At 34.0% G+C, this 25,021-nt stretch overlaps 4 protein-coding genes across 9 annotated transcripts; 3 read left to right on the forward strand and 1 right to left on the reverse strand.

The window, feature by feature from the left end:
* Positions 1-7: 7 nt before the first annotated feature.
* 140up (RPII140-upstream gene protein) lies at positions 8-1,450 on the forward strand. The gene is made up of 6 exons (XM_069042767.1): positions 8-299; positions 349-514; positions 561-649; positions 843-976; positions 1,024-1,247; positions 1,301-1,450. The coding sequence occupies exons 1-6, from the start codon at positions 130-132 to the stop codon at positions 1,358-1,360; spliced, it is 843 nt and encodes a 280-aa protein (XP_068898868.1). The 5' UTR covers positions 8-129; the 3' UTR covers positions 1,361-1,450.
* twf (twinfilin actin binding protein) lies at positions 1,272-3,000 on the reverse strand. The gene is made up of 7 exons (XM_069042765.1): positions 2,843-3,000; positions 2,671-2,748; positions 2,502-2,613; positions 2,283-2,445; positions 1,996-2,233; positions 1,683-1,945; positions 1,272-1,622 (listed from the first exon to the last, which is right to left on the reverse strand). The coding sequence occupies exons 1-7, from the start codon at positions 2,865-2,867 to the stop codon at positions 1,467-1,469; spliced, it is 1,035 nt and encodes a 344-aa protein (XP_068898866.1). The 5' UTR covers positions 2,868-3,000; the 3' UTR covers positions 1,272-1,466.
* Positions 3,001-3,135: 135 nt separating this feature from the next.
* On the forward strand, positions 3,136-8,721 carry LOC138126918 (uncharacterized). 5 transcript variants are annotated; one of them, XM_069042737.1, is made up of 10 exons: positions 3,136-3,347; positions 3,462-4,019; positions 4,076-4,351; positions 4,404-4,662; positions 4,714-4,737; positions 4,789-4,926; positions 5,724-6,032; positions 6,078-6,418; positions 7,210-7,632; positions 8,406-8,721. In XM_069042737.1, exons 2-10 carry the CDS (start codon positions 3,462-3,464, stop codon positions 8,535-8,537), a joined length of 2,460 nt encoding a protein of 819 aa, XP_068898838.1. In that variant the 5' UTR covers positions 3,136-3,347; the 3' UTR covers positions 8,538-8,721. The 5 variants fall into 5 exon arrangements, with proteins under 5 accessions (XP_068898838.1, XP_068898836.1, XP_068898837.1 ...); XM_069042735.1 differs by having other exon boundaries at positions 4,714-4,926; XM_069042736.1 differs by having other exon boundaries at positions 4,714-4,926; positions 6,090-6,418.
* Positions 8,722-9,036: 315 nt separating this feature from the next.
* Positions 9,037-25,019, forward strand: Nuak (Nuak family kinase 1). 2 transcript variants are annotated; one of them, XM_069042731.1, is made up of 14 exons: positions 9,037-9,404; positions 10,419-10,520; positions 13,134-13,333; positions 13,390-13,607; positions 13,666-13,918; positions 13,984-14,207; positions 14,261-15,879; positions 17,972-18,139; positions 18,293-18,517; positions 18,615-18,867; positions 18,920-19,053; positions 19,582-19,733; positions 21,550-24,223; positions 24,273-25,019. In XM_069042731.1, the coding sequence occupies exons 2-14, from the start codon at positions 10,423-10,425 to the stop codon at positions 24,394-24,396; spliced, it is 6,342 nt and encodes a 2,113-aa protein (XP_068898832.1). In that variant the 5' UTR covers positions 9,037-9,404; positions 10,419-10,422; the 3' UTR covers positions 24,397-25,019. The 2 variants fall into 2 exon arrangements, with proteins under 2 accessions (XP_068898832.1, XP_068898833.1); XM_069042732.1 differs by lacking the exon at positions 9,037-9,404 and adding an exon at positions 9,860-9,989.
* The last annotated feature ends 2 nt before the right edge of the window (positions 25,020-25,021 follow it).

Here is a 25,021-nt window from a genome sequence, read left to right on the forward strand (position 1 = left end):
AGATATCTAGATGTCTAGATATCTTGACATAACCTAACAATATAACAACCTACCTAACCTGTAAGCTGTGGAAATGTCTTAAGTTATTTTTGTGTGCCAAGTGAATGAAACAGACATAAACTTTCCAAAATGCTACGAACTTTATTGAGAACCAGTTTTACAATAAATATGGTTTTCCCTTTTAGCCTAGCCAGTCCAGATAATTTACACAAAGAAACCAATACGGAGAAGAATGTAGATATATCAAAGATACAAAAAGAATCAGGATGGGATCGAGTAAAACGAATGTATCAAGCAGAGTGAGTTGTTGTTTGCCTATAATGCTAATTTTACAAATGTATTTTTTAGTGAATTTGGAAATCTCAGTAAAGAACTTGTTACTATTACACATGTGGGAGCGATGAGTTTATTTGTAGGAGGTGTGTATGGAGGAATTCAGAACAGTAAAGGGGCTTATATGAACTTTATACAAAATAACCAAGCAACTGCTTTTCATGATCACATAGAAGCAAAGGTAATTTTTTTTTAATTTCCTTTTATTATAACACTGATCAATTTAGAAAAAATTGCAAGATGCTGTCACCAAGAGTTTTGGAAGAGGAGCTTTTAAGTGGGCATGGAGACTCTCACTATTTTGTACGACTTTTGCGTAAGTTTATATTATTAACAATTATGTAATATAAAGAATAGTTCTAGTTTATGTCCACTCTTCATAATATAAATATAATAGAATGATTAGAATCTTATTTGTTAAAATAGCAAAAAAAATTATTACATACTTAAGTTTAAGCTTAATTGGATGAAATCAGAACATTTAAGTATGTAATCTACTTTTTTTATAGAGGTATATCAACAACAATTTCTGTATATAGAGGAAAGACAGGGATTGTTGAATATGTTGCTGCTGGTGTGGTTAGTGGTTCATTATATAAATTAAATATGGGACCTAGAGGATGGATTGTAGGTGGTGGACTGGGTAAATTTTGACATACTATTGTGTGCAGCTTAATTAACTTCTTGTAGGAGCTGTTTTAGGGTTTACAGCAGGTTGTGTCACCTTGGGCTTAATGAAATTAACAGGTATGTCAATGGATGAAGTGTATTATTGGCAGCAGCATTGGGAACAAGAAAGATCAGATTATGTCAACAAGGGTATTTCTGATTACCTCGCAAAAGAAGAAGGTGAAGTAATACAAGATCACAATAGAAGAGTTGGGAATGCTGGAAAGATATTAGAAAATTTAGATGTAGGTGAAAAATAAAAATTCAAATGGTATTAAGATAGATTTATTTTGTTCAGATAACACAAAAGCGACTGAGAAAAAATTCTTGTATCATGATTTATACAATGAGCTTGTAGTGATCAAATATAAAAATATTTGTTATGAAAAAGCTATAAAAACATCTACATTGAGCAGGCATCAACAAAAATAAATAATTTATATATAAGCATGAGAACCTTCACTTCAATTTCCTGTGTTTTGAGACTTTGTCATTCGTTTTGGTCCTCTATTTGGTGGCCCTCTTGGTTTGGCAAATTTAGGACGGTGTAAATTTTTTGTTGGGTGTATTTCCTCATACAAAAAATTTTCAGTTAACTCAGACCCAGAATCAACTTCCAGCTAAAATTATTTTTTTTTTTTTTAATTAAAAACGATTACAACTGAAATCTTCATCCTTACCTTTTTCACAATATCTAAACCCAGGTTTGTTATTGTGTCAGTCAATGGATTTTTACAACTAGAATACAGCATACGTTCTTTAATTGGACAATTATATCCTGGCATTGAATATATAAATACTATATTTTCCATGTAGTCACCTTCGTGAGTGTGTTTAAATTTATATAAATGATATCTACCACTATCTTCAGGAACTTTAGAAGGAAGCTTATCAATACTGAGAATTTCAGCATTAACCAAATGAATTGTTTCCTCTTCAATATCTATATACGCAAGAAATATATTATGATAAATATTAAGCAGTAAAACTTACTGATTTTGAATTGTAAATAATCATAGGATCCTCTTGCCATATCACATATAGCTTGTTTAGCTGACTCAGTTATCGGAAAGGCAACACCTGTTAAAGTTTGTTGTTTACTGTCCACATTAATATCAGTATGGACTTCAGTTCTTCTGATCTCTTGGAGTTCTTCTTCTCTTATTGTTAATGGTGCTGGAGCTACAGCTGCTTTTTTATATTTCTGATATCCATTTAGTGTTATATCATTCTAAATAAAATGTTGTCATTAAGTATTTTTATAATTAAATTGTCATTACCAAAACAGTCCCATGTAATTCTTCCTTAATTTGTGATGTTCCAAATTCTTGTTTCAATGTGGCTTTAGTTGAAGCATACAACATTTTTTGACGAATGGGAGCAGTATCCGGGGACCAACTTACAAATAGCCATTCATATCCAGATGAATTTTTTGAGTCCAATCTAATAATTATTAAGAACATAACAAGTTATGACAACATTAACATTATATTATATACCTGTATAAAAGATAACAGGGCTGGTTTTCTTCCACTAAGGGAGTAACATACTTATCAAAATCCTTGTCCCAAGTAGATTTGACATCTTTATGACTGGCAAGAACTAGTTGCTCTAAAAGGAAAAGTATCACAGTACTCTACAAATTTTACGTTCAAGTACGAAAATTACCATTTTCTATGGAAATTTTAACGATTCTCACTTTTCCATCCCTACATTTTCCCAAAAATTTTTTCAAATCATCATTAGCTGCACATTAAAGAAAAATATTGAACTTGTTAGATTTTTCCAAGGCAAATAATTTATAAATTGTTTAATGAAAACTATATAATCATTGCATTACCTTTAATTCCTGTTTGATGAGACATTTTTTACGAAAAAAATCATTTAATAATTTGCCACAAAACCAAAATTATCCCCGCCCACAAATATGTCAAATTACAACATTGACAAGGCGATCTTGACTTGACTCTTGAGTTTGGGAACTTCTTTGCTGTAAGTTTACCAACTTGTTTTCCTAATAATAAAAGTAAAAATATAAATTTCCTTCGACATACATAACAAATGATCAGTAGTACTTTGTGGGTATTAGAATATAATTTTTTGTTTTGTCTTTTTGTTGTAAAAATAATGGGAACATGGAATTTAAATTTAATTTGTTACGTTGCTTGACCTGTTAATTCGATTTTGGTAGTATCAAATGTCAAAAGTGTCAAGTTGATGTCAGTGTTTGTCAATCAACACAAAATGATTTGGTGCAGTGTTCCTAATTACAATTTAATTAGAATAAACCGATAATAATTAGGGAATATGTAAGAACAACATTATATTAACGTTTCCAGAACATTGTGAGTATATAATTAACGTTCTTTAAATTATATCTGTATTTGTATTCCATCATCTACATTGTTACACTAGTTAAAAATTAAATTGTGTTAATTAGTACTTGTTGAATTTTTTAGATGATTGCCATGGAGGATAACAATACGATGACGTTTGTCTGTGCTGAATTATCAACAACAATGTTTCAGAAATTATATGACCAAAAGAAATCAAATAGATTTTGCGATTTAACACTTCACGTAAACAATAAAATTATAAAAGCACACCGTAACGTATTAGCATGCAGTTCTCCTTATTTTGATTCAATATTAAAACATCATAAAATAATTAGAGAACAACTGATTATAACTTGTTTAGATAGTGAAATTTTTAACACAATATTAACATACATGTACACAGGAGAAATTACTATAGAGCATTCAAATGTAGAGGAACTACTGAAATTAGCTGATCACTTCATCATTACCAAAGTAATAGAGTATTGTATAGAATTCCTAGGGACTAAATTAAATCTAGACAATTGTCTGTTCACATATTTTTTAACACAACGTTTTAAACTTAAACATTTAGGAAATATAGTTGAAAATTGGATAATGAGTCATATTGATGAAATTTGTGATGGAGAAGAAATTATTGGCTTGACTGTTCAGGAATTACAGGAATTTTTTAAAAATAAAGTAATAAAATGTATCAGTGTACTTAAAACTCATACCTATTGAGTCATGTCTTTTAGAGCTTTATGTTATCAACAGCAAGGGCTTTGAATGTATTATCTCAGTGGGTCCTTCATAATTTAGAAAAACGAGAGGTACATTTTGATAAACTGATTAAATGTTTTCATGCAAACTCTTTAGAACCTGCTGAAGTTTTTAAACACTTGGACACATGCATTTTATATAACAAGAGCGAACTTTGCATGTACCGATTTTTGGATTATTTGGTTCAAAATAATTGGATGCTTTCAAACTTCAAGTCTCGATATGATGGTTTGCATATTAAATATGGACAGGTATATAAAAATTTTTATTGAAAGAAGGGAATGTAATATTCACTGGTTGCAGTTAATTTCATGTAGTAAACAAGATGAGGAAGATTCAAAATCTGACAAGATCGTTGTATCTGAAAAAAACGATTCAAGCTCATCACAAAACAATTTTAGTTCAGTATTAGTTAAAGCGAAATTACGTAATAAAAAACAACTGATTTTAAAAAGACTGATGTTATTTGGATTAAAACCTAGTCTAAGGATGGCAGCATTAAAAATGCTGACATACAAAAAGAAAATACTGCCCTTAACGGATTCGGGACAGGATGAAGAAGGTAATGAAAATTGGTTTTTCAAAAAATCAAAAATTTATTAAACGATTTTAGAGGAAGACGTCGATGAAAAAATGGGTATTAAATGTCCAATATGTTTCACTACTATCAACGACAGTCTTCTTCTAGAGCAACATTTGGCACTAAGCCATGCCAAAGATGTAACTTACAAATGTGGGATTTGCTCATTTGTGTGTCAGTACCATGGAGATTATTTAAATCATATGAAGAGCCATTTTTCGGGCCCACCGTATAAATGTGATTACTGTGAGTTTTAATTTTGCGGTCCTATAGGATAGATTAGTTGGAAAAGTATTTACAAGCAAAATAATGCATTCATTTATTTCTTAAAAATGTGTGTGCACTGTTTTTGAGTATTTATTGAAGTGGCAAATATGGAGTGCATTATGAGATGAATATTTACATAGGATAGAGTAAATTAAAAAAAAAAAAAAACATTTTTAGCCACGTTCATATTATAAAGGATTTTTATCACTTATTAAACTGTTAAAATAGCTATTTTTATATTAAGTGCGCGAAGAGAGTGTTTTTTGTGCATGAAAAGGTCTTTTACGCCGAGACGAAGGTCGAGGCAGTATAAGCCTTTGAATGCACAAAAACATCTTCGCGCACGAAATATAAACAATATTTTGAAGTTTTGAAGGAACTCTGAAGTTTCAATGCAGTGACCATGTTGCTAGGTAACTAATAAAAAACAGTGCGTGAAATGAAAAACAGAAATAGTCGTATGCGTGAAATGCATGCATTTCACACACTCTTTTGTATGGTTTCTATGGTTTCGATCTTACTAACAATGCAAAAAAAAATACACGTCAGAAAATGACCCACTTCAGGCACAGATAACTATGCGTGAATTTCAATTTTTTGAATCAATTATAGAAAAACATTTTTTTCATGTTAAAATTAGTGTTTGCGTTAATTTAATTCAAAATATGAATCAGTTATACAAGTAAATAAGTTTATCAATAATGCGAAACGTTTTTCCAATTAGCTTTAAATTGTAGATTCGCCCCGTTTGATGCGATTATTGAATTTTTTTTTAGGTGACACCACAACCGATCAAATTTCCAAACTGATTTCTCACAGGGCCCAACACTTGGAAGAATCCGTCTATCAGTGCACCTTTTGCTCTTTCAAGTGTCGTCTGAAGCAAAATTTCGTTTCTCATTTGAAAATCCACACGCCAGACAAAAACTTCAAGTGCGAACACTGCACGAAATCTTTCAGATTCAAGCAGAATCTCGAAACGCACATGTTGACTCACACCAACGATAAGAATTTAACGTGCGAATCGTGCGGTTTTCATACGAAGTTTCTCAGCCACATGATAGCCCACAAAAGGATACACGCAGGTAAATTTTCGTTTCGTTTCGAATAATAAAGTGAATTCGAGATAGTTTTTTCTCCAGGAGATATTTATCGGTGTTCTTATCCACATTGTAAATATTCCACAGCGAAAAAGAACCAATTAGCTAGTCACGCTAAGAGTCACAATGGGGTCAGACCGCATTCGTGTGGCATATGCGGAAGAGGGTTCATGGAAAAATCGCACTTGGTCCGGCACGAACGAATCCACTTGGAAGAGAAACCTTTCAAGTGCTCGAACTGTGACTACGCCAGCTCTAGACGGGATAAATTAAAAGAGCACTTCACCAGGCATCACGGCGAGAACGCGTCGGCCAAGGTACCGTACAAAGCTAGGCCCATGCGCAACAATTCCACACGTCCGAAGTCTCAAGTAAGTTCCTAGGAAATTGAATGAAAGTATAAATAATTATAGTTAGTGTTAAAATACATTCGAGATATTTGTAACAGCTCAGTGAATGCCATTTTCGGACTGCATTAAAAAGGAGTATTGTGCATACATAGTCTGTATAAAGTTTTAAAGCTGAGCGTAACAATGCGCAATAGAACAAATGGATAGAAATAAAGGTAAAGGTAAAAAATTATGAGTCCAACTAGTTTATTTCAGCTATCTACTTAACCTACTTATATTTATCCCACTTTTGTTATTATTGTTGCAATAAGTACAGGATCATTATAAATTATATTGTCCCATCGTAGTGGGCGTTGGTGACGTAGTTGAATGTGCCGCAAGCCTCATAAAATGAGTGAGACTAGTATCGCCGACAGGTGGCGCTGCCGGCGGTAGTGGAAATCTGTCTACTAGTTCGTCTTATGTTGCGAGGCTGGCGGCACATCCAAAGTTTGTGTGGGTTTTCAACGCCAACTGCGATGGGACAATCATTTATAATAACCGTGTATTATTATTCTCCGCTTTAAAAATGATTCCATTAAAAGTTTATGCGGACTATACTGCCAGGTACCTGGTAGTTTCATTAATTCACCGTTTCACTTATACCACTGAATAAGTTGAAAAAGACCTATTTTATTTTCAAGACATATCAAACAAATAAACGATGAATAAGTCGAAGTGCTTTTGTGCGTTTTTTAGACCAAACTTTTACATAGGCACACTAAGTTTTGTTTTTTCCCAAGATCAAGTGATTCAAGGATGCTATGTTTTAGTCTTCGCAAGAAACCGTCACGACAACTACAAACAACAATAATAACGTGAATTTTACTCAAACCAACAGTACGAGTAGTACCGGAGCTGGTGTTACACAACCCATAGGCAACGAAATTCAGGATTTGATAATGCACCACCAGAACCACTCTGCCTCTTCTTCTGCCACAAATTTATCGACTATTAATTCGAATTATCATCATTTTGGCGATCCAACCGATTTTCATCATCACAACCACGCACACAACATACATAATCAGATTTTGGCTTCGGGACATAATCAGAGATCTGCCACTCAACATCACAATAATAACATTGTTAATCATCATATGTTGGCAAGAACTAATCATTCAACGGCCACATCCACCGCCGCTGCTGTTGCCGCTGCGATGATGCTTGATCCCAGATTCCATCATAACACTTCTGTAAGTACATTAAAGGTGAATTTCTATCGTACCAAAATTTGTTTTTGTGTTGATTTAAGTAATCTTAAACCTTTCGTGTTAAAATTCAAATAAACAAATGATACAGTTTTGTAATGGGTAAGACGTAGGCAACAAGCGAAATGAAAACACACGACTGACCAATATCAGACTAGGGTTTCCTTACTTTCAGTGTATGTTGAGCCGTTCCTAGGAAACTGTAAAAAATAAATTATTGACTCGCCCAACAATGAATAGCAGTATCAGTTTAAACTATTTTTCTGTTCAAACATCTTATTGTTAGACACATAAAAATGAAATTAAATCCAAACAATCATGACATTCATAGATTAGAAGTCAGTGACATTTTACGATAGATAACTGCATGATATTTACATATGGTGTGTTATTTAAGTTTCCACTTTTATTTATACCCAAAATATTTAATTTTAGTTCAAGAATAAACTGTCTTATTTCCAAACGCTGACATCATAGGAAAAGATGCCACCATCTTACATTTCTTTGTTAATTTCTAGGCAGTGTTGCGAATTGTTTAGAAATGACCTCAATTCTGGTCAAATTGTTTTTGTCTAGAATTATCAACTATGAACAAATATGTATGTAAAATTGTAGGAATCTAAATTTAAGTGATTTTAATAATTTAGCCACCAACGGTTATATTTTTTTGGACCTACATGAGACATTTTATTTTACGTTGTACTTTCTTATCTGAATAATAAGACGTACAGATTTCGTTAAGACTTTTTAATTTCAAGGTGCCCTATCATCCGACCACAACCCCAGTTTCAATGGCTATGGCTGCTGTACAGTCGTCGCAGCAGATTCAAGCATCCGGACAACATTCTGAATATCCCCCATCTCTTCAGAACTGCATGACGCTATTCTAGTCTGAATAATTGTGATTCCTATTTTGTTATATAGTGTTAGGTGTATTTATCAGTATTTGTTGATCTACATGAATGTTGTATTACTTTTTCTGTTGATTTATTAGCATATAATTTTTGTTAATTTGTTTTAATAGTTTTTTATATTATATGCACCAAAAACTAATAAACAGTAATGTGTATCGTCCGTCGTGCATTCTTAATGAATTCTTCCACTCACGAGTGTCATTTGCATACCTACTGCCAATAAGAAAAATGATGTGAATATAAATAGACACTAAACTTAGAAATAGAAATATATTTTTTATAAATAGTTGTGAATGTAAAAAAAATACGAGGGAAATTCGCAGTCTAGTCAAAGAAAAGAGTAGTGAGTCATTTTACGGAACCGATCAAAGGTCGTATATCTTTCCCTGTATCATGTTCCCGTCTTATCAATGAAGTTTCAAGATAGAGATTTACTTATTTACGTTTATGTAAACACAAATAAGACACAAATGAGTGGGGTCGTTTAATAATTTCGTTCAATTTTTGAATATAGAGATATATAATAGATATTTTTGGGTTTATCTTGAAAAAAGTATGTTTGAAGGAATTCGCGCCTAAAATCAAAAAAGTACATTCCAATGTCGAGTACTATTTTTAAACCGAAGAAACATGGCGGCTACCAGACATTTCGGTCTATTTAAAATGTTAATAAAACTCTTTTTACAGTGATAATAATAATGTGAATGATAAATAAAAATAAACAAAAGTGATCGATACTGTAAAAAAAGTGTTTTGTATAATACTCGTAGTTTGGTAGAGGCAAGTGCGGTGACCGCTCTTATTAATTCTTAATCTACTGGGTGTTTGGACGAAATAAGGCGGGTAAGATGAATTGCATACTAAAATAAATATTTCTATCAATTTTTACCTGTAAATAGCGAATGTTGACACTTATTATGTCAAACGTCTATATTTAGGTTAGGGGACATTTTGGTTGTAGAGTATGCGCTTTTTTCAAATGTCGAAGATTTTTATTTGAAATCAGTGTCACTGGGTAATTGTGAATGATATACACAATTTCTTTTTAATGAAATTATTCGATTTCGAAATTCCATGTGTGATGACTGTACCGAATATACGTACAGAGCACGCCCACATATAGTACATTCTCAGCAACAACACGTGGGCTAATGTGGGTTTTTTGACTTTTCTTGAGCAATGAAATAATGAATTATTCATCCCAAGAACGTTTGCCGTATACGGAAAGGATTATTCATTGAAATTTAACCCTGCCGGTGGAAATTGAAAGTTTATACCTACTTAAATGAATCGATTTATTTTCTATTGTTGCACTCATTGTTGAATACCGCTATTGTTGCACGGTTAGTTGAGGGAAACACGAATTCTTCCTGAGTGAATCAAGTTCACAAAATTTCCGCCCACAGCTATCGCTACAAATTGCCCAAAGTGAGTACTTCAGCAGTATTTGGGAAAAACGAAAGTGATTTCTCAGTCGAAATTTATCGATGTTGGCATGTAATACAGCGTAAAGTTACTATTTATATTGGCGAATTAAGCGCGGTGTAAATTGTGAATATTACCAATAAATAGGTGGAGGAAGAAACGTTCGGTTATTGAAAAACGAATTTGCTTCACGTCAGTATACCCAAAGTTATTTAGTTAAAGGTAGACAAGGATAAGTTAAATTTGTTGAATAAAAATAACCGAGTAAACTATTCAAACCTGCCATCCAATGATCTTAAAATAGATGTCCCGTCTTGAGTTTATGTGCGCTCTTATCCTTCTCTATCACGTCCCAAAACCTATTTTCTAGTTTTTTTCAACCATCAGTTTTTGAGATTCCTCATTGATTTTTTTTTGTATTGTCATTTATAGCAAAATGGTGGTTGGAGATCCGAGCATAAATAATATAATGAGCGGCATAGAAAATGCCGGCGGAGTCAAACAACACAATCATAAAAAGAAATTGAAACAGAGGTGAGTAATGGTACAATTTCACGGTATGGTTGCTCGTCTTGATCGCCCTTCCTCTTCGTAACCATACTCTGTAAAAATCCACTTAACAATAATTGCAATTGTATTCTCTGATTGACAGAAATTACGATGTTTTTGGCGATTTGGCACGGAAATTGCTATTGGCCAACCTCCAATTTTTAATAGCAGTTAATAAACATTGCCACTTTCTATATTTTGCAGTATTAAAGTTGGCCGCTGACTTTAATGTTCACTTTTAAAATCCAAAGAAAAAATTATGTTCGACGGCCCATGAAAACGCTTGTTCGTCAAGTGGAAAGATCGCACAGTATTTTAGGAAATGTTGGTATCCACTATGTTAATATTAATCGAGGTTTTTATTGGCGCTCGTAAAATTTGTTGAATATAACGAATAAAATAAATTTACATGATAACTGGTCGTTTCCATCCAACTGTTAAATTATATTTTATATCCATAAACATAAACTAGGAATGCAAACTTTTTCCGTTCATAATTTTTTCCGTACAAGCGCACTAAAATTTAATTGTCACACCATTTCCGCCCCACAAATTTATAGTGAAACTGTAGTAGTTAAATCATCGAAGCATCAACGATCTCGTTTCTCCTCACTGCTAAATAAATTTATGAAAAATATGATTATACAGAGATTAAAAAATGCATAACAAATCTTCAGTAAAGACTTGATTTTTGAAGTAACTTAATCCACAGGAACATCGTGATCGCTTTTAAAAATTCCATCGTGGAATGTGCAGAGCATCTTATTCTAACCATCTGTGCTAATTTCCGTTCTTGACATGTTTTATTTCGTTTATTTGTTGGCGATTTTGTCGTGTTTCTGGAGTCTTCCCATTCATATGAAGGAAAACGCAGATAAAATATCATTAAAACTTGGGCGCTGTTATTTTTATACTAATTTCTGCTCATCGCGTGTCTATTTTCCTTATTTGTTCAGGGTTTTGTCAGTCATTTAATACGAAGAAAGGCGCAAATAATAAAATACAATAAATGCATAGGTATTATTGACACTATGATAGGGTGTTTCGAGTCTTCATGTTTTCTATTATTCATTTTACTATTGCACCAATAATTTGGATCACATAACGTGCGACAACGATTTTCGCAAGACTTATAATTAGCAGACCATTCTAGTTTAAAATGTTAAGACATAACGAGTTCAACCATCTCATCGGGATCCAATCAGTTATTACATATTTGCTTGTGTTGTATATTCTTATATTCACATCAAATCTGTTTCATATACGAAAAACGATAATAACGGCAATGAAATTTTTATTGTCGAATTAATATTTTTATTGTCTTCAGTAAACTGTGGTACATTTTACTAAGAATGTTTCATACGTTTTTATAGTAAAATTGATACGTTTATAGACTTAAAAAGATAATTTCAGTGTAAATTTGGAAGCACATTAAAAGAACCGTAATTTTCAGACTTAAGTACCAAAATAGGGACAATAATTGCATCGAGGCACCTACAGGGTACTGCGCCAGTAAAAAGAAAGTAGTAATTCTTAGTGTCGTAAAAAGTAAAGCTAATTATACGTACGGTTAAAATCAGTCACATTACACCGATTCAGTTTCACTTTTCAGTTCTTTCATTAATTTTAAAAATTTGTTCGTCAATAATAAACGTAATTGAGAATTGTTAAAAAACACTTCAGGTAGACGGTTTTTAACAGAAATTTTAGATTTTAGAGTATAGAAAAACCAAAATTTAAAAACTGCAACACTATTTAAAGCGCAAAAAATAAGAATATGGTTGATGATAATGTTATAAACATGAAATTTCTCTTTCGAAATAAGGGTTGACTCCTTTTTTGTAACCAAGTTCTCTATGCATGGTAATACATACATACTACGTATTTTGGTTCATTGATATGGAATTTAGTATCTAATAAAAAATAAATGTGAACTGATAGTGCATAAATGCATAAATTTAGTGAATGCATTGTATGAAATAAAAAATACATAGTTGCTAATCAACTTTTATGTACCTACTTATTAGTATTACATGCGGCGGAGTCCGGTCAATACTTCAGGATGTACAGTTAATGTTGGCAACAAAAAAGTGTTTTTGTTAAAGAATTTGATAAGTAGATAAGTTGGCCCAGGGGAGATGTAAACATCCTATCAAATTATAGATCACGTGAATTGTTGCAGCGATTATAATTGGGTAGGTTTGAAATCTCCGCAGTTGAAATTACGTTCGGTTTATTTTAATGTAATTTAAACAAGGTACAACCTTGACTCTGCAATAATTTAAAAATTAGAAAGAAATCCTTTTACCCCTCAAACCTAGGAAGTTCAATGTGCCAACTGTTTTTTATATAAATAAATAGCTGATACATTGTGTTCTTGAACATCAAATGTTTTAATTTTCTTTAAAAAGAACTGTACATTCTTTGTATAAAAAAAAACTACGCTAAAACATGTTTTATTTTGATTGTGAGATTTATAATTTTGTTTGGTACCAACATTTTCTATCCGCATGGAGTAAATTTTGTGAAACGAACAGGTGTTTTGTCCATATTTGTACAGTTATTATTTGGTTTTGATTGCGAAATTGCCATTTTAAGGTTTGATATAATAAAGAAACTGGGTCAAGGCACGTTCGGTAAAGTGCAATTAGGTATAAACAAAGAGACTGGCCAAGAAGTAGCAATAAAAACAATTAAAAAATCAAAAATAGAATCCGAAGCGGACCTGGTCAGGATAAGGCGTGAAATTCAAATCATGTCTTCTGTCCAACATCCAAATATTATTCACATATATGAAGGTAACTAAAAATAAGTATTCAGAGATTTCATCCATTCATCTCGTTTGTTTTTGAAGTTTTCGAAAATAGGGAAAAAATGGTGCTAGTAATGGAATACGCCGCTGGGGGAGAATTGTACGATTATTTATCAGAGAGAAAGATTTTAAGCGAAGAGGAAGCTCGTAGAATATTCAGACAAATAGCCACAGCTTGTTATTATTGTCACAAACACAAAATATGCCATCGTGATCTAAAACTGGAAAATATTCTTTTAGATGAAAACAACAATGCCAAGGTAAAAAAAGTTTAACAATAAGAAATAAGAATGTTGTGATCGTCTGATTGTTTTGCAGATTGCCGATTTCGGACTTTCGAACGTTTTTGATGATCAAAGACTGTTAAGTACTTTTTGTGGTTCACCTTTATACGCTTCGCCTGAAATTGTAAAAGGAACACCCTATCAAGGACCAGAAGTTGATTGTTGGTCGTTGGGTGTATTGCTATATACTCTAGTCTACGGTGCCATGCCTTTTGATGGAAGCAATTTTAAACGATTAGTAAAACAAATTTCACAAGGAGATTACTTCGAACCAGCCAAACCCAGTCGTGAGTACTACATATTTTAATTCTTTTAATAAACATTGATCGATGTTTTCTCGTTTTTTGTCTAGCTGCGTCTCCACTAATAAGAGACATGTTAACTGTTAATCCTAAGAATCGAGCAAACATAGAAAAGATTTGTAATCATTGGTGGGTAAATGAGAACTATACGGTTAACTGTTTGGAGATCTCTGAAGAATTAGCTCATCAAACTCCAGTAAGATTAGATTTGTTATTGTCCTTGGCCCCGCCTCCACCACAGCTTGAAAGTGATAAACTTTTAGTTACAGGAGATGTGAGTTTTACTTTTTATCTCTATTACAAAAATTGTAATTTGGACATTTAAAGGTCGCTGAAGAGATAAAGACTGAAGTTGCGCCACCAGCAAGATCACAATCTGTGGGTAGCTTAATGGAACTGTCGCATCCAGCAGAAAGAAGGATCAAAGATCTTTTGACTGAAGAAAAAGCTTCACCGAAACGTAAATTAGAAAATACTGTGAGCACGGATCGAATAAAAGACGGTCTGAAAAGGAAAGATAAAATTATTAAAGAAAACACAGTAGCAGATATCACTGTTCATGGAGCAATCCAAGAAAATGTTTCCCTCGAAGATGCGAGTATGTCTGAAGCGATCCCATTAGACAAAAGCTTAACTCAAACGATATCACGTGAAATGGATGTGGAACAAACGGAAGAAGCAGTCGATCCCTCTTTACAAGGGGCTGCTTGTACAGAAATAATCGAAGAAGCGAAGAAGACAGAGACGAAGAAACCTAATAAAGTAAAGAAAACTTTGTCAACTAGTGTTAGCAATAAAGTGTTGGAAGGTATTAACGAAATTCCTAGTCAAGAAAATGTAACCAATAATGTAGATAAAGAAAACATACAAGAAGTTGCTCAAGATGTTAAACCACAAGAAAAACAACCGGACAAACCGGAATCTAAAATTGCTACAAAAAAGAAAACGGTGAAGAAGAAAGTTCTGACGGACAAAAATGAAACAGTTAAACCAAAAGCAGCTTCACCACCTCCACCACCACCTTCAACAGAAGAACCCAAACAAAAAGAAGAAAAAATCGAAGAAAAGCCCAAAGTGGAAAAAAGTGAAGAAGCACCAACTAAACCCATAGAAAGGAGAAAGTCACGGATATTCGAAGCTGCGGAAAAATTCCAAAACATGATTACTCCCACCGAAAGTAAACCAATCAACATAGAAAAACCAAAGAAAATAGTAATCCCCGGTGTAAGCGTCGACGGTTTTAAAAAGGAATTCGAAAGGAAAGCTAGTTTAACGTCAACGTCACCACCAAAATTGAAAGGTACAGTTTCGAAAAAAATCTTAATTGACCAACAGAAACCCTCCGAACCGGAATCGGGAAAAGAACCGGAACCCTCAGAAAAGCCGGACGAAACGAAAAAAGATGAAAAAGAAGAAATCAAACCGGAAGTTACCGAAACACCAAAGTCTGTGATTGAAGATGAACGGAAAGAACGTGTTAGAAACGCCGTTAGTATAATTTCAAGTGCCTTAGATAAAGAAGGAGCGCGAAAATCGAAATCACGTCCGTGTTGCGTTAGGAAACCTCCAGTACCTTTCGGCGTTAGCGGTCGATCGGCATCTGGCAACATCGGTCTGTTGTCGTCACCGTTATCACCTCCTTTAGGTCCGAAACCGTTCGTGAGGCCACAGTTCGACACTAAACCCGAAGTTAGGAAAGTAGAAGAAAAACCAGAACCTGTCGAGGAGAACAAAACTTCCTCGGCGGAGATTACATTGAAATCTGCCACTCTTCCTCGCAGAAAGACAACAAAAGCAGAAATTCAACTGAATTATCCCATACCGAAACCTGCTACAATGGAGTTTAAGACTGAAATGGCCCACAATATTACGGCGCCCCCGAAAGTCACCACCCAACGAAGTGAAGTTGTGGTGCCGGTCGCCGGACAACCCAAGGTCAATTTCAGGTAATTCTGAAAATAAGATTGATTTTTTTTACCAACTAACGTGTACATACCTTATTTTTGTTTCAATTATTTACGTTTTATCTCTTGTTTTTCATTTTTTGTAATACGGGTGATCCAGAATCCCCAGAAGGACTGTTTGATTTGGCAATACAGTTAAGAAAATTTTTTTATTCGGCTATTTGTAACACTGCAACCGGATATGTTTTGTTGGTTTATTTCACAGATGTCTGACGTAACCATTAACCGCGATTAATTGTCACGTACATCAAACGTGCGTGTTCAGCCAATCAGAGCGCTTGCTTTCAGCCAATCAAAAATGTTTATCGCGATAAAAACGTCCTACTACTCTGTCATCTGTCAAATTGTTTTTAATAATTGTGTTTTTAATAGCTGTACAGTTGGTTGCAAAAAAACGGGAAACGAAAATTTCGCTAATGTAAATTTGGTTTTGTCCATTTGTCAGTTAATTGTATGTATACTTGACAATACCTATCAAATAATTTTTAAAAATGTCCATGAATTTTGACGTTAATTCTAACCTATCTCTAGTAAGAAGGGTTCACACTATGGAAAAATTGTAAAAATGTGTCAATTTTATTCTGACAGTTCCCGTTTTTTTTTGCAACCAACTATTATAAATAAATAATTACCTGGGGTTAAAGTTTGTATTCTGGAATTAATCTTGCAAAAAATAACAGTTTATAAACATTAACCCTTCTTTTTAGGCTTTCGAACCGATTCGCCAGCATGTTTACTCTCGTGTCAAAAATAAATTACTCCCTAGAATTCGAACTTTTAGGGAAATAACGTTTTTCATGTTGTGTGTAACTAGAATTTTCAAAAGTTATTTTGAATGCCTAAGGTTGGTTACTTTGAATTGAGAGATTAAATCCAAATAAATATGCCGCCAGTAACCAAAATTGATTGTTAAACGAAAAATTATCTATCACTTAGCGAGAAATTAGTCATTTGCAACTATTACAATTAATTTGCTGTCTTACATTTTTGGGATATCTTTTGTTTGTCACCAGAAACCACAGAGCCTCCAACCTAACCAAATTTATGGCAACCTAGTAACGAATATCTCTAAATCCTAGTGAGTAATTTATTTTTGACACGAGAGTAGTTTAATTGGCAATGTCAAATGTTACTTGTCAGTAATGCGGCTGACAGTGTCAAGCCGTCAACAACCGGAAGTTACTCCAGTTATTAAAAATAAAAATCAGTATTACCAACTCAGACAGTCCTTCTTGATCACCCCGTATTATATGGTCAACAAAAAAAGAGATACGAAGTGACTATATGTATAAAACAAAACTTCTGAAAACGTGTAGCCTAACTTCAATTCCAACAGGATTCTGCCACGAATCTTTTGTATTCTTCAGTGAAATTTTTTTTTAAACAAAATTCACATCAATATCACAATTGACAAGTGACACTTTATTAAGTTACGCCGCAAATTTTCTGCAATTTTGTCTTCCCTAACCACCTATTATGCCTTTTTTTGTTGATTGTATTTTTACAAAAATTTTTAAATCAATGAAAAAAGGAAAACTTTTCCTAGACCTTCGACATCAGACAGTCGTTAAAGACTTAAAGACGGTCTTTAATTTTTACCTATGATTTCCATTTAATTAGGTGCTTAAGGACTGTCGTTAGTGGTTATTTTTAAATAAAATTTTAAACAACGGCAAGTGATGTTTAATATTTTCATTAACTTTACATTGTTTCCTTAAAGAAGATATTTAGTTAACGAATGTCTTAAATAAAGGAAATCATAACCCTTTATTTTAATAATTCTTTAAACAGTTGTTTAGTCAAATCAATTATTTAGATATTATTCAAATAAAGACGTGTTAATGAAAGTTTTAATAAAGGAAAATCATACGGCCCAATATGTTTAAATTTTTTTTAAATAAATATAAAAGATCCACGAAGGCGATGAGAATGTATAACTAGTTGCATTCAATGTTTGTAAGGCCCATTATTACTCGTGAATAACCCTGTATTTATATATTAATTACCAAGGTGTACAATCCACTTTGTTTCATTTTTCTATAATAATTAAATATTTAACAAAACTGATTTTTAGAGCGTCATCTCTGGAACCAGAACAGTTGGCAAAAAGTTCTCCTAAAGAACGAATTATACCGATTTCATTTGAACAACAGGAGGTTGGAAGAGAGAACGTTCAGTCACCACCCGCCAAGCCGCCAATGCCTAGGCCTTTCCAAACTCAAAAATCAACTCAGTCACAAAGGTAAGCTGCTTCGCTTGATTTTTCGTAAATTTAATAGAGGTTCCGTGAAAATTCATTTTCTAGCTGCTTTGATGAGTATCGGGTAGTGTAGAAACACGTATATAAAAAACATACTGGTTTAGACAATTTTAAGATTTAAATCGTTTTCTGCAGATCTGGAAGTCTATCGAGACAATCAACTCAAGATTCTGACACGGAAACTACTTCGGGTGAACCCATTAAAAAGTCTCCGAGGGAATATATTATCCCGATTGCCGTCGAAGGTGGTGGTTATGTTACTCCACGAGCGGGCAGTGTAGAACCTAGTGAAACAGCAAGTACAACGAGTACCATGACAAACAAGAGCCGAAATAAGTTTGGCAAAGCTAGGAGAATGAAGTAAGTAGTCGATTGACGTATTCGTTTTATTCAATTAACATACAATGCAGGGTTTTTTTACTTACATTTAGAAACACTTTTTATTTTATCGCTCTAGTTCTTTGCTAAGTGACCGCGATTCAGAAGACGAAACGTCGTACCCTAGTTTGTACAGACACAGTTCCTTTGGTAAAGATAGTGACACTGAAGACTCAAGAAAAGACGCTTTCCACTTACACAGACTGAGAAGTACACGTCCCAAGAGAACGCTCCTTGAACATACCGATTCTCTTAGTTCTGGAGAAGAAGACGACGATGATGGATTTGAAATTTTAACTGCTGAGCATCTGTTTTCAAATCTTTTATCTAGAGTAATGCTACAGCTGATTGTATGATTTCGTATTATAAACCGAAATCTTTTAGGTAAGGGACTTGACACAAAAATTGAACGTTGAAGATGGTGGCAGGCCCGGGTTTCCCGCTAGTCGTTTATTGAGTCATTTTGACCACGGAACAAATTTCTGGAATTTCCATAATAGACTAGAACCCTTATCAAGGTGAGCGATGTCTTTTGAAAATCATTAAAAAATAATTTATTTGCTATCTGCAAGCTCGCAATATAAGGTTACATATGTGAGAGAAATTAAAACATATAAGTAAGTTCCATGTTCAGTGGATTTGGACAATTTTATATTCTGCAACTGTTAACATTGTAGTGTTATTGCATTGTACCGTTTATGTCCATATTTTAGTTTGTAGCGTAGATTTTGACTGAATTCTGCACTTCACGTTCACCTCATGATACATTTTCAACTTTTTCATTTGCAATCGTCGAGATTTAGAAAATATAATATATCACGTAATGAGTATCACATTGGGTTTGACGATGGTTGAAGTTGCATTAAAATTTTATAAAAGTTTTTTGATGTTACAAATTGCCTATAGTTTTCCATATGAACGAAAGATAAAAGGACATTTTATTTATTTTAAATACATGTACGGTGCATGCAAGACTGACAATTTTATTTTCTCTAACTGGTTGAAGCATTTTATATAAAAAAAATTCTTACATAAGAATGTTTTAGGCATTCTTCACTGGGACGAAGCTTAAGCCGCGAGCGCAGCAACAACGACACCACATCATCGACACCATGGCGACGTAGTGTTAGCCGTGATTTAGCTTCAGATATCGAAAGTGTTTTCAAAGATACGAACTCGTCGGCGTCACGTCCTAGAGGTAAAATATTTTAAATCGGTAGTTTTTTAATAGTAGTTTTGTGTTGTGACACGGATTTTTAAATGTTCTCTGTGGTAGAGAAAAAAACGTTTTTGTGCCCGTGTAGATTAGGAGACACAATTTTTTGCATATCCCTCTCCTCTTTTTTTACATTTGTTTTTAAAACCATACGATTTTTGTTTTTTGATAATCCGTTAATATATTGTGTAATTTTTTTTTACAATAACTTTTTTTAGTTGTAATTATTATGTTATTATCGGCATATTTTGATGTATTGAGCACAGTCTGTCGTAATGATGAACTAATTATCCTTGCAGTATTGTGTAAGACAGCCGTTCACTAACAAGATCAGTTTTTAATAAATAAATTTTTTTAATCTGCCCCAATGACATACTTAATTCGTCAACGTTGAAAAGGTAAGTTGCCATTCGTAATTCTGAATAACTCTGTATAACCGACGCCAAATTAACCAGAAATTGATCTAACGTGTACAGGGGTATTTTGAAAGTCACAAAAATTATGTACACTCGTTCTTAAAAATTCGAAGATTTGGATAACTGTGAATTTTGTAAACTGATTGAGATGTTGACACACAATTTCACATCTGATTTAAGACTTTCACAGTTTACACCGATTTTTTTGGGATCGAGTCTTACACACCGAGCCTTCAATAAATTAACACTCTGAATAGTTAGAAATAAATTTGTTGCTACAATCTCGTGGATTTTACTCTTACGGCCACAGAATGATGCATTAGGTTGACATACTGCAGGATAAACAAGAAGAGCACGACATACTGCAGGATACATAAGAAGAACATCAACGGAACGCAGATGTTGATGTAACCTCAGAAGTTTGGTATTTTGCACTTCGTGTCATTATTATGGTGTACTCTTTGTCGTGGCATGTAAGGGAGGATGTATACAATGTAGACCATCTCATTTGCAAAAAAAAATATATTTAGAGTGTTAATTTTTGGAAGATTCAATCTGGACGCTACATCAGTGGTGAAGGTTTTTGCACAATACTGTAACTTCGACTGCATTGTCGTAAAAGTGTAGTTAACCCGCAAAGTAGTTAGTATAAAGTGGAAAAAAATCCGAGGATGATACATCAGGATATGCCAGGGCAATGGGAAGCATGGCCGTGACAGTGTTGTGGTTGCAGCGCGAGTGCGTGTGACGGTGCATGTGCCCTGCGGACCAGCCACACAGAAGGGCACCCACTAACTGCCTGGCTACCTGCTGCAACACAGACTCGGTAGGCTGCATGCACTAATTCATCCTTTTCATGAACATCATTTCATTTTTTTTAAATAATTTATCTTAATCACCAGTCACGCACATCAGAATATTCATTAGTTGATCACTTGAGTTTTGATTATTAAGTTGGATATTTGACACGTCCAAGTCTCAGAGCACTGGTAAGTTGGTAACACAGAACACGAACATCACAATTTAACACATTTTAATTAAGAATGTTTGGTGTTACCGACTTTAAGGTTGGTGTTTGCGGAACGACCACTCCGTTCAGTGCACATACACAATGGGAAACAATTTCATTCCCTAGAACTACAAAAATCCTCAAAAACGGAGCATGCGCTAACGCATCTAGTTTTTATTTTTCTTTATTCTTTATTTTTGTTGACTAATTTTTTTTGATAATTGTTTATTTCAAGCAGCCGCAGATGTTTTGTGCCAAAAAGTCACTAATTGTTTACGGTAGGTAGTTGTAATTATTGTTTTTTTATCTTTGGCGCTTAAAAATGTTTAGTTGAAACGCAGTGCAAGGGTTTGATTCCGATTCGTCGTTTCAGATAAAAAATCGAAGAAAGAAAACCTTAATTTAGCAGATTTAGATCTAAAAAAATTTAAATTATCTGACGAAGACGCCTTAGCTTTGTCATATTTAACTCCCGGCTTGTCACGGAGGATACAAAAACATTTGCTGTCGCAGCTGGCGCCTTCGGAAGTTCAAAAATTGCACCGCACTTTATCCTCGGGAGAAAATAATCCATATGAAAAAGACAATCAAAAGTTTGCTCGCAGATCTCTCGATCGATTGTCTTCAACATTACCTCGTCGATATTCAGTTGAAAACAATTTAAATCAGCACGAAAAAGACAGCGATTCGAATGTTACCACCGAAGCAGGTTTTAGGAGCAGCAGGTCGGGTCTACCGGTCAAATTACATGATGATCACAGGTCTGTCAGTGTCGGCTACGACAGTGATTACGGTTACAAAAGACCGAAAACGGCACGTTCTGTCTCTTTGAGAGAACCAAAAAATTATTTATCAAACAAAGATAGAAGTCCTGATTCGAGTTTGTCAGAAAGTGTATCACGTAACGACGATAGAAGAGAAGACAGCTTTTCAACTGATAGTTACTCGTCACTTTCACGTCCTTCGTCCTTTTCGAAGTACTCAGATTCATCAGCTTTAAATAAATATTTAACACCAATAAAAACGTACGACCCGAGTAGTAAGACTGAAATCAAAAAGCCGTCCTCTTCACCAAGGAGAATTTCGAGATTTTTAAGGCCCGACTTTTTTGATGCACCAAAAGAAGAGAACGCTCTAGTCAAAGAAAAGAAAGAAAGAGAAATGGAAACACAAAAGGTGTTGAAGGAAATAAGGGATAAAAGAAAATGTCGGCTGAATGCAAGACGAGAGAGATCAGTTTCCAGGGAAAAAAGTATAGAGAAATTAGAAGAAGAAAGGAAAGAGTCTAATAAATTGTCGATACCTAAAAATGAAGTAATTAAAGAAACGGATCGGTTGCTCAATAATGTTTCAAATAATATAAAAAATCTTGAAAACAATGTTAAAACTTTACACGAGTATGTGAACGTTTCAGCTCAAAATCCCGTAGTAGATAATAAAGAGATAGAAGAAAAGAAAAAAGAGCTTCACGATTATGTTAACCTCAAAGTACAAAAACCTGAAGATGCTCCTGTGGTTAAAAAAACACGTATTTCGAAATTAGTTCGGCCGAAAAGTTATCCAACTGAGAATGCTGAAAAAGAGAAAGTGATTAAAGTGTCACCAGAAAAGGAATCTAAAATTAGCAGATTACGAAAGGGCTTTACTCGTCAAGGCTCCAAAGAGAGAGACAAAACAAAGGAAGACAAAAACGAGACTAACAAAAATATCAACGAAGAAGAAAAAGGGCATAAAAATAAATTGTTGCAGTCGATTGAAAAGAAACTAGAAAAATTCCGATCGTCTTCGTCTTCGGGAAAGGATTCGGACGAAATGAAAATGTTGAAAGAGAAAAAGTCGGGAGTCGAAAGCACAATCAAGCGTTTACGTGAACAGAGTCTCCCTAGAAATTTAGAACATTGTACCGAATCGGGACTTATCAAACGAGCCGTCTCCGTTGAAGATGTATCGAATTTAAGCTCAAGCAATAAACCGTTGCAAACATCGAGAAAAAGTGTGACGAAAATTTTGGGTTTATTCAAAAAATATGAGGAGCAAGAAACGAAAAAGAACGACAAAGTTGTTAAAAAGAAGAAAAGTAAAGATAGCAACAAGAATCCTGAAGGAAAATCGAATCATGATGAAGCTGTGATCCAAAATAATAAAAGTACTGAAAGCAATGTCAATTGTAACGATTCTAGTCAATCAGATGAGGTAAAAAAGAAGCCAGAACGTCCTCGTTCGTTATTATTTGATAAAATGAAACATTTTCAAAGTGGTGCTAAAAGTGATAGTGTAGTAAACGAAAAAGAAACTAAAGCTAACAAAGCTTCTAAATTGCCAGTGAATTCGTTTAGACGTAGTTTGAATTTAGAAAACGTCACAATCGATGTTCCTAAATCGTACAAGAATCCAGAGCAGAATAATTTGAAATCGGACTTGTCCAAAAACCCACAACGGAACAGCGGCGATCCTACTCCCGGCGTAAGCGCGACCAATCACGACGAGAACAGAAATTCTGCGGCAACTGATGACAGTTCAGCCTTTTTATCACCAGATGATAACGCAAGCGGTGATTCGTGGTCTGTATGTTCGGATTATCAAACGCAAGACTTGCATTCGCCAGTTTCACCGAACGGACATTTGTGTTCCGGCGATGAAAACGAATCCGTTATCGATCGTATCAGAAGGAAAAGTTTTTATACGAGATTTAACGAAAAGAAGAGACCCCGAAAACCGAGCTTGACGAGAAATTATAAAGATTTGGATCTTTACAAAGACGTACCTTACAAAAATTCTGCAGAATACGGATCGCTAGATCGTAGATCTTCGTACGATTATAAAACACCTCTGACACGTCGCTCAACGTTCACATCCACTCTCCAAGACCCGGCCAAACGGGATTATAAGAACTACACACGTAGTTCGTCGCTTTTGAACGATTACGTTAACGTTCCGAATCGTTACCAAACTTATAATGCGAAAATCAGTCGACCCACCACTTCAATTTATTCGGACTCTGAAGATACCACTATGGATGAGTTGCTTTCAGCTGCAAAATCCAGAAAGTAAGGTGTATTTCCGTTGTAGTTACATCATTTTAAAATTTTGTTTCAGATACAGTTCCCCAGTGCAACCATCCACAATAAATCGAGGATCAGTTTCTCCCGTCAATGAACAGTTTTACCTTAACCGACCCACGTCTTCCGTTACCTCCCCATCTTTATCAAAACCCATTTAAATTTGATTCGTTATATTTTTTGAGATGACCGGGTATATCACATGACCTGTCAATCGAGTCAGTTCAATTTAAAGTGTAAGTTTAAACCTCATGTGATCACTAGTATACAAAATCAGACCTGAAATTGTTTACGTAGCAATGTTGCATTAGATGGTAGACTCATATCATATTTTTTCTGTTAAATTAAGGTTTTAAGACAAGGCTAACTAAAACAAAGTATTTTCAGTCTTATTTATTTACATAGAAGTAAAAGGAATGTAGATACATAATGTATTATTTATATGTAAATGTTGTTTGCTTTTTTATTTATTGTTAGGAATCCTAGTTTGTTTAGAGTTTTTCTAGTAGCTATTTTTTATTGTAACGGTATTTATTTTTAATAAATTATTGATATTATTTAACAAAATTGGATTGAAAGTGTTATCAAGTACTGTTTACTACTAAAAAGAGTAGCAATTGTTCAAGTTTAAATGATTTTAATTATCAGTTGACCTTCGTAAGTCTGCCACATTAAGCCAAGACAATGTGTAGTGTTATAATTTTAGGTTGAGTTTGTGTGAATTGTTAGAATTGTATGTTGAATTTTGTGATTTTATAAAAAATATATAATATATGAAACTTGACG

This window comes from Tenebrio molitor, chromosome 3 (genome assembly GCF_963966145.1).
Source record: "Tenebrio molitor chromosome 3, icTenMoli1.1, whole genome shotgun sequence".
In the NCBI taxonomy this organism is placed as follows: Eukaryota; Metazoa; Arthropoda; class Insecta; order Coleoptera; family Tenebrionidae; genus Tenebrio; species Tenebrio molitor.

Excerpts from the sequence above, each read along its gene's own strand:
- twf (XM_069042765.1), bottom strand. The coding sequence starts at position 2,867 with ATGTCTCATCAAACAGGAATTAAAG. Across the intron at positions 2,749-2,842 it reads TCATCAAACAGGAATTAAAG|CTAATGATGATTTGAAAAAA; the intron begins GTAATGCAATGA and ends TTTAATGTGCAG. Across the intron at positions 2,614-2,670 it reads TAAAATTTCCATAGAAAATG|AGCAACTAGTTCTTGCCAGT; the intron begins GTAATTTTCGTA and ends TTTTCCTTTTAG.
- LOC138126918 (XM_069042735.1), top strand. The coding sequence starts at position 3,462 with ATGATTGCCATGGAGGATAACAATACGATGACGTTTGTCTGTGCTGAA. Across the intron at positions 4,020-4,075 it reads AGGAATTTTTTAAAAATAAA|AGCTTTATGTTATCAACAGC; the intron begins GTAATAAAATGT and ends CATGTCTTTTAG. Across the intron at positions 4,927-5,723 it reads ACCGTATAAATGTGATTACT|GTGACACCACAACCGATCAA; the intron begins GTGAGTTTTAAT and ends ATTTTTTTTTAG.
- 140up (XM_069042767.1), top strand. The coding sequence starts at position 130 with ATGCTACGAACTTTATTGAGAACCAGTTTTACAATAAATATGGTTTTC. Across the intron at positions 515-560 it reads ATGATCACATAGAAGCAAAG|AAAAAATTGCAAGATGCTGT; the intron begins GTAATTTTTTTT and ends TGATCAATTTAG. Across the intron at positions 1,248-1,300 it reads AGATATTAGAAAATTTAGAT|ATAACACAAAAGCGACTGAG; the intron begins GTAGGTGAAAAA and ends TATTTTGTTCAG.
- Nuak (XM_069042731.1), top strand. The coding sequence starts at position 10,423 with ATGGTGGTTGGAGATCCGAGCATAAATAATATAATGAGCGGCATAGAA. Across the intron at positions 15,880-17,971 it reads CAACCCAAGGTCAATTTCAG|AGCGTCATCTCTGGAACCAG; the intron begins GTAATTCTGAAA and ends ACTGATTTTTAG. Across the intron at positions 18,140-18,292 it reads AAATCAACTCAGTCACAAAG|ATCTGGAAGTCTATCGAGAC; the intron begins GTAAGCTGCTTC and ends CGTTTTCTGCAG.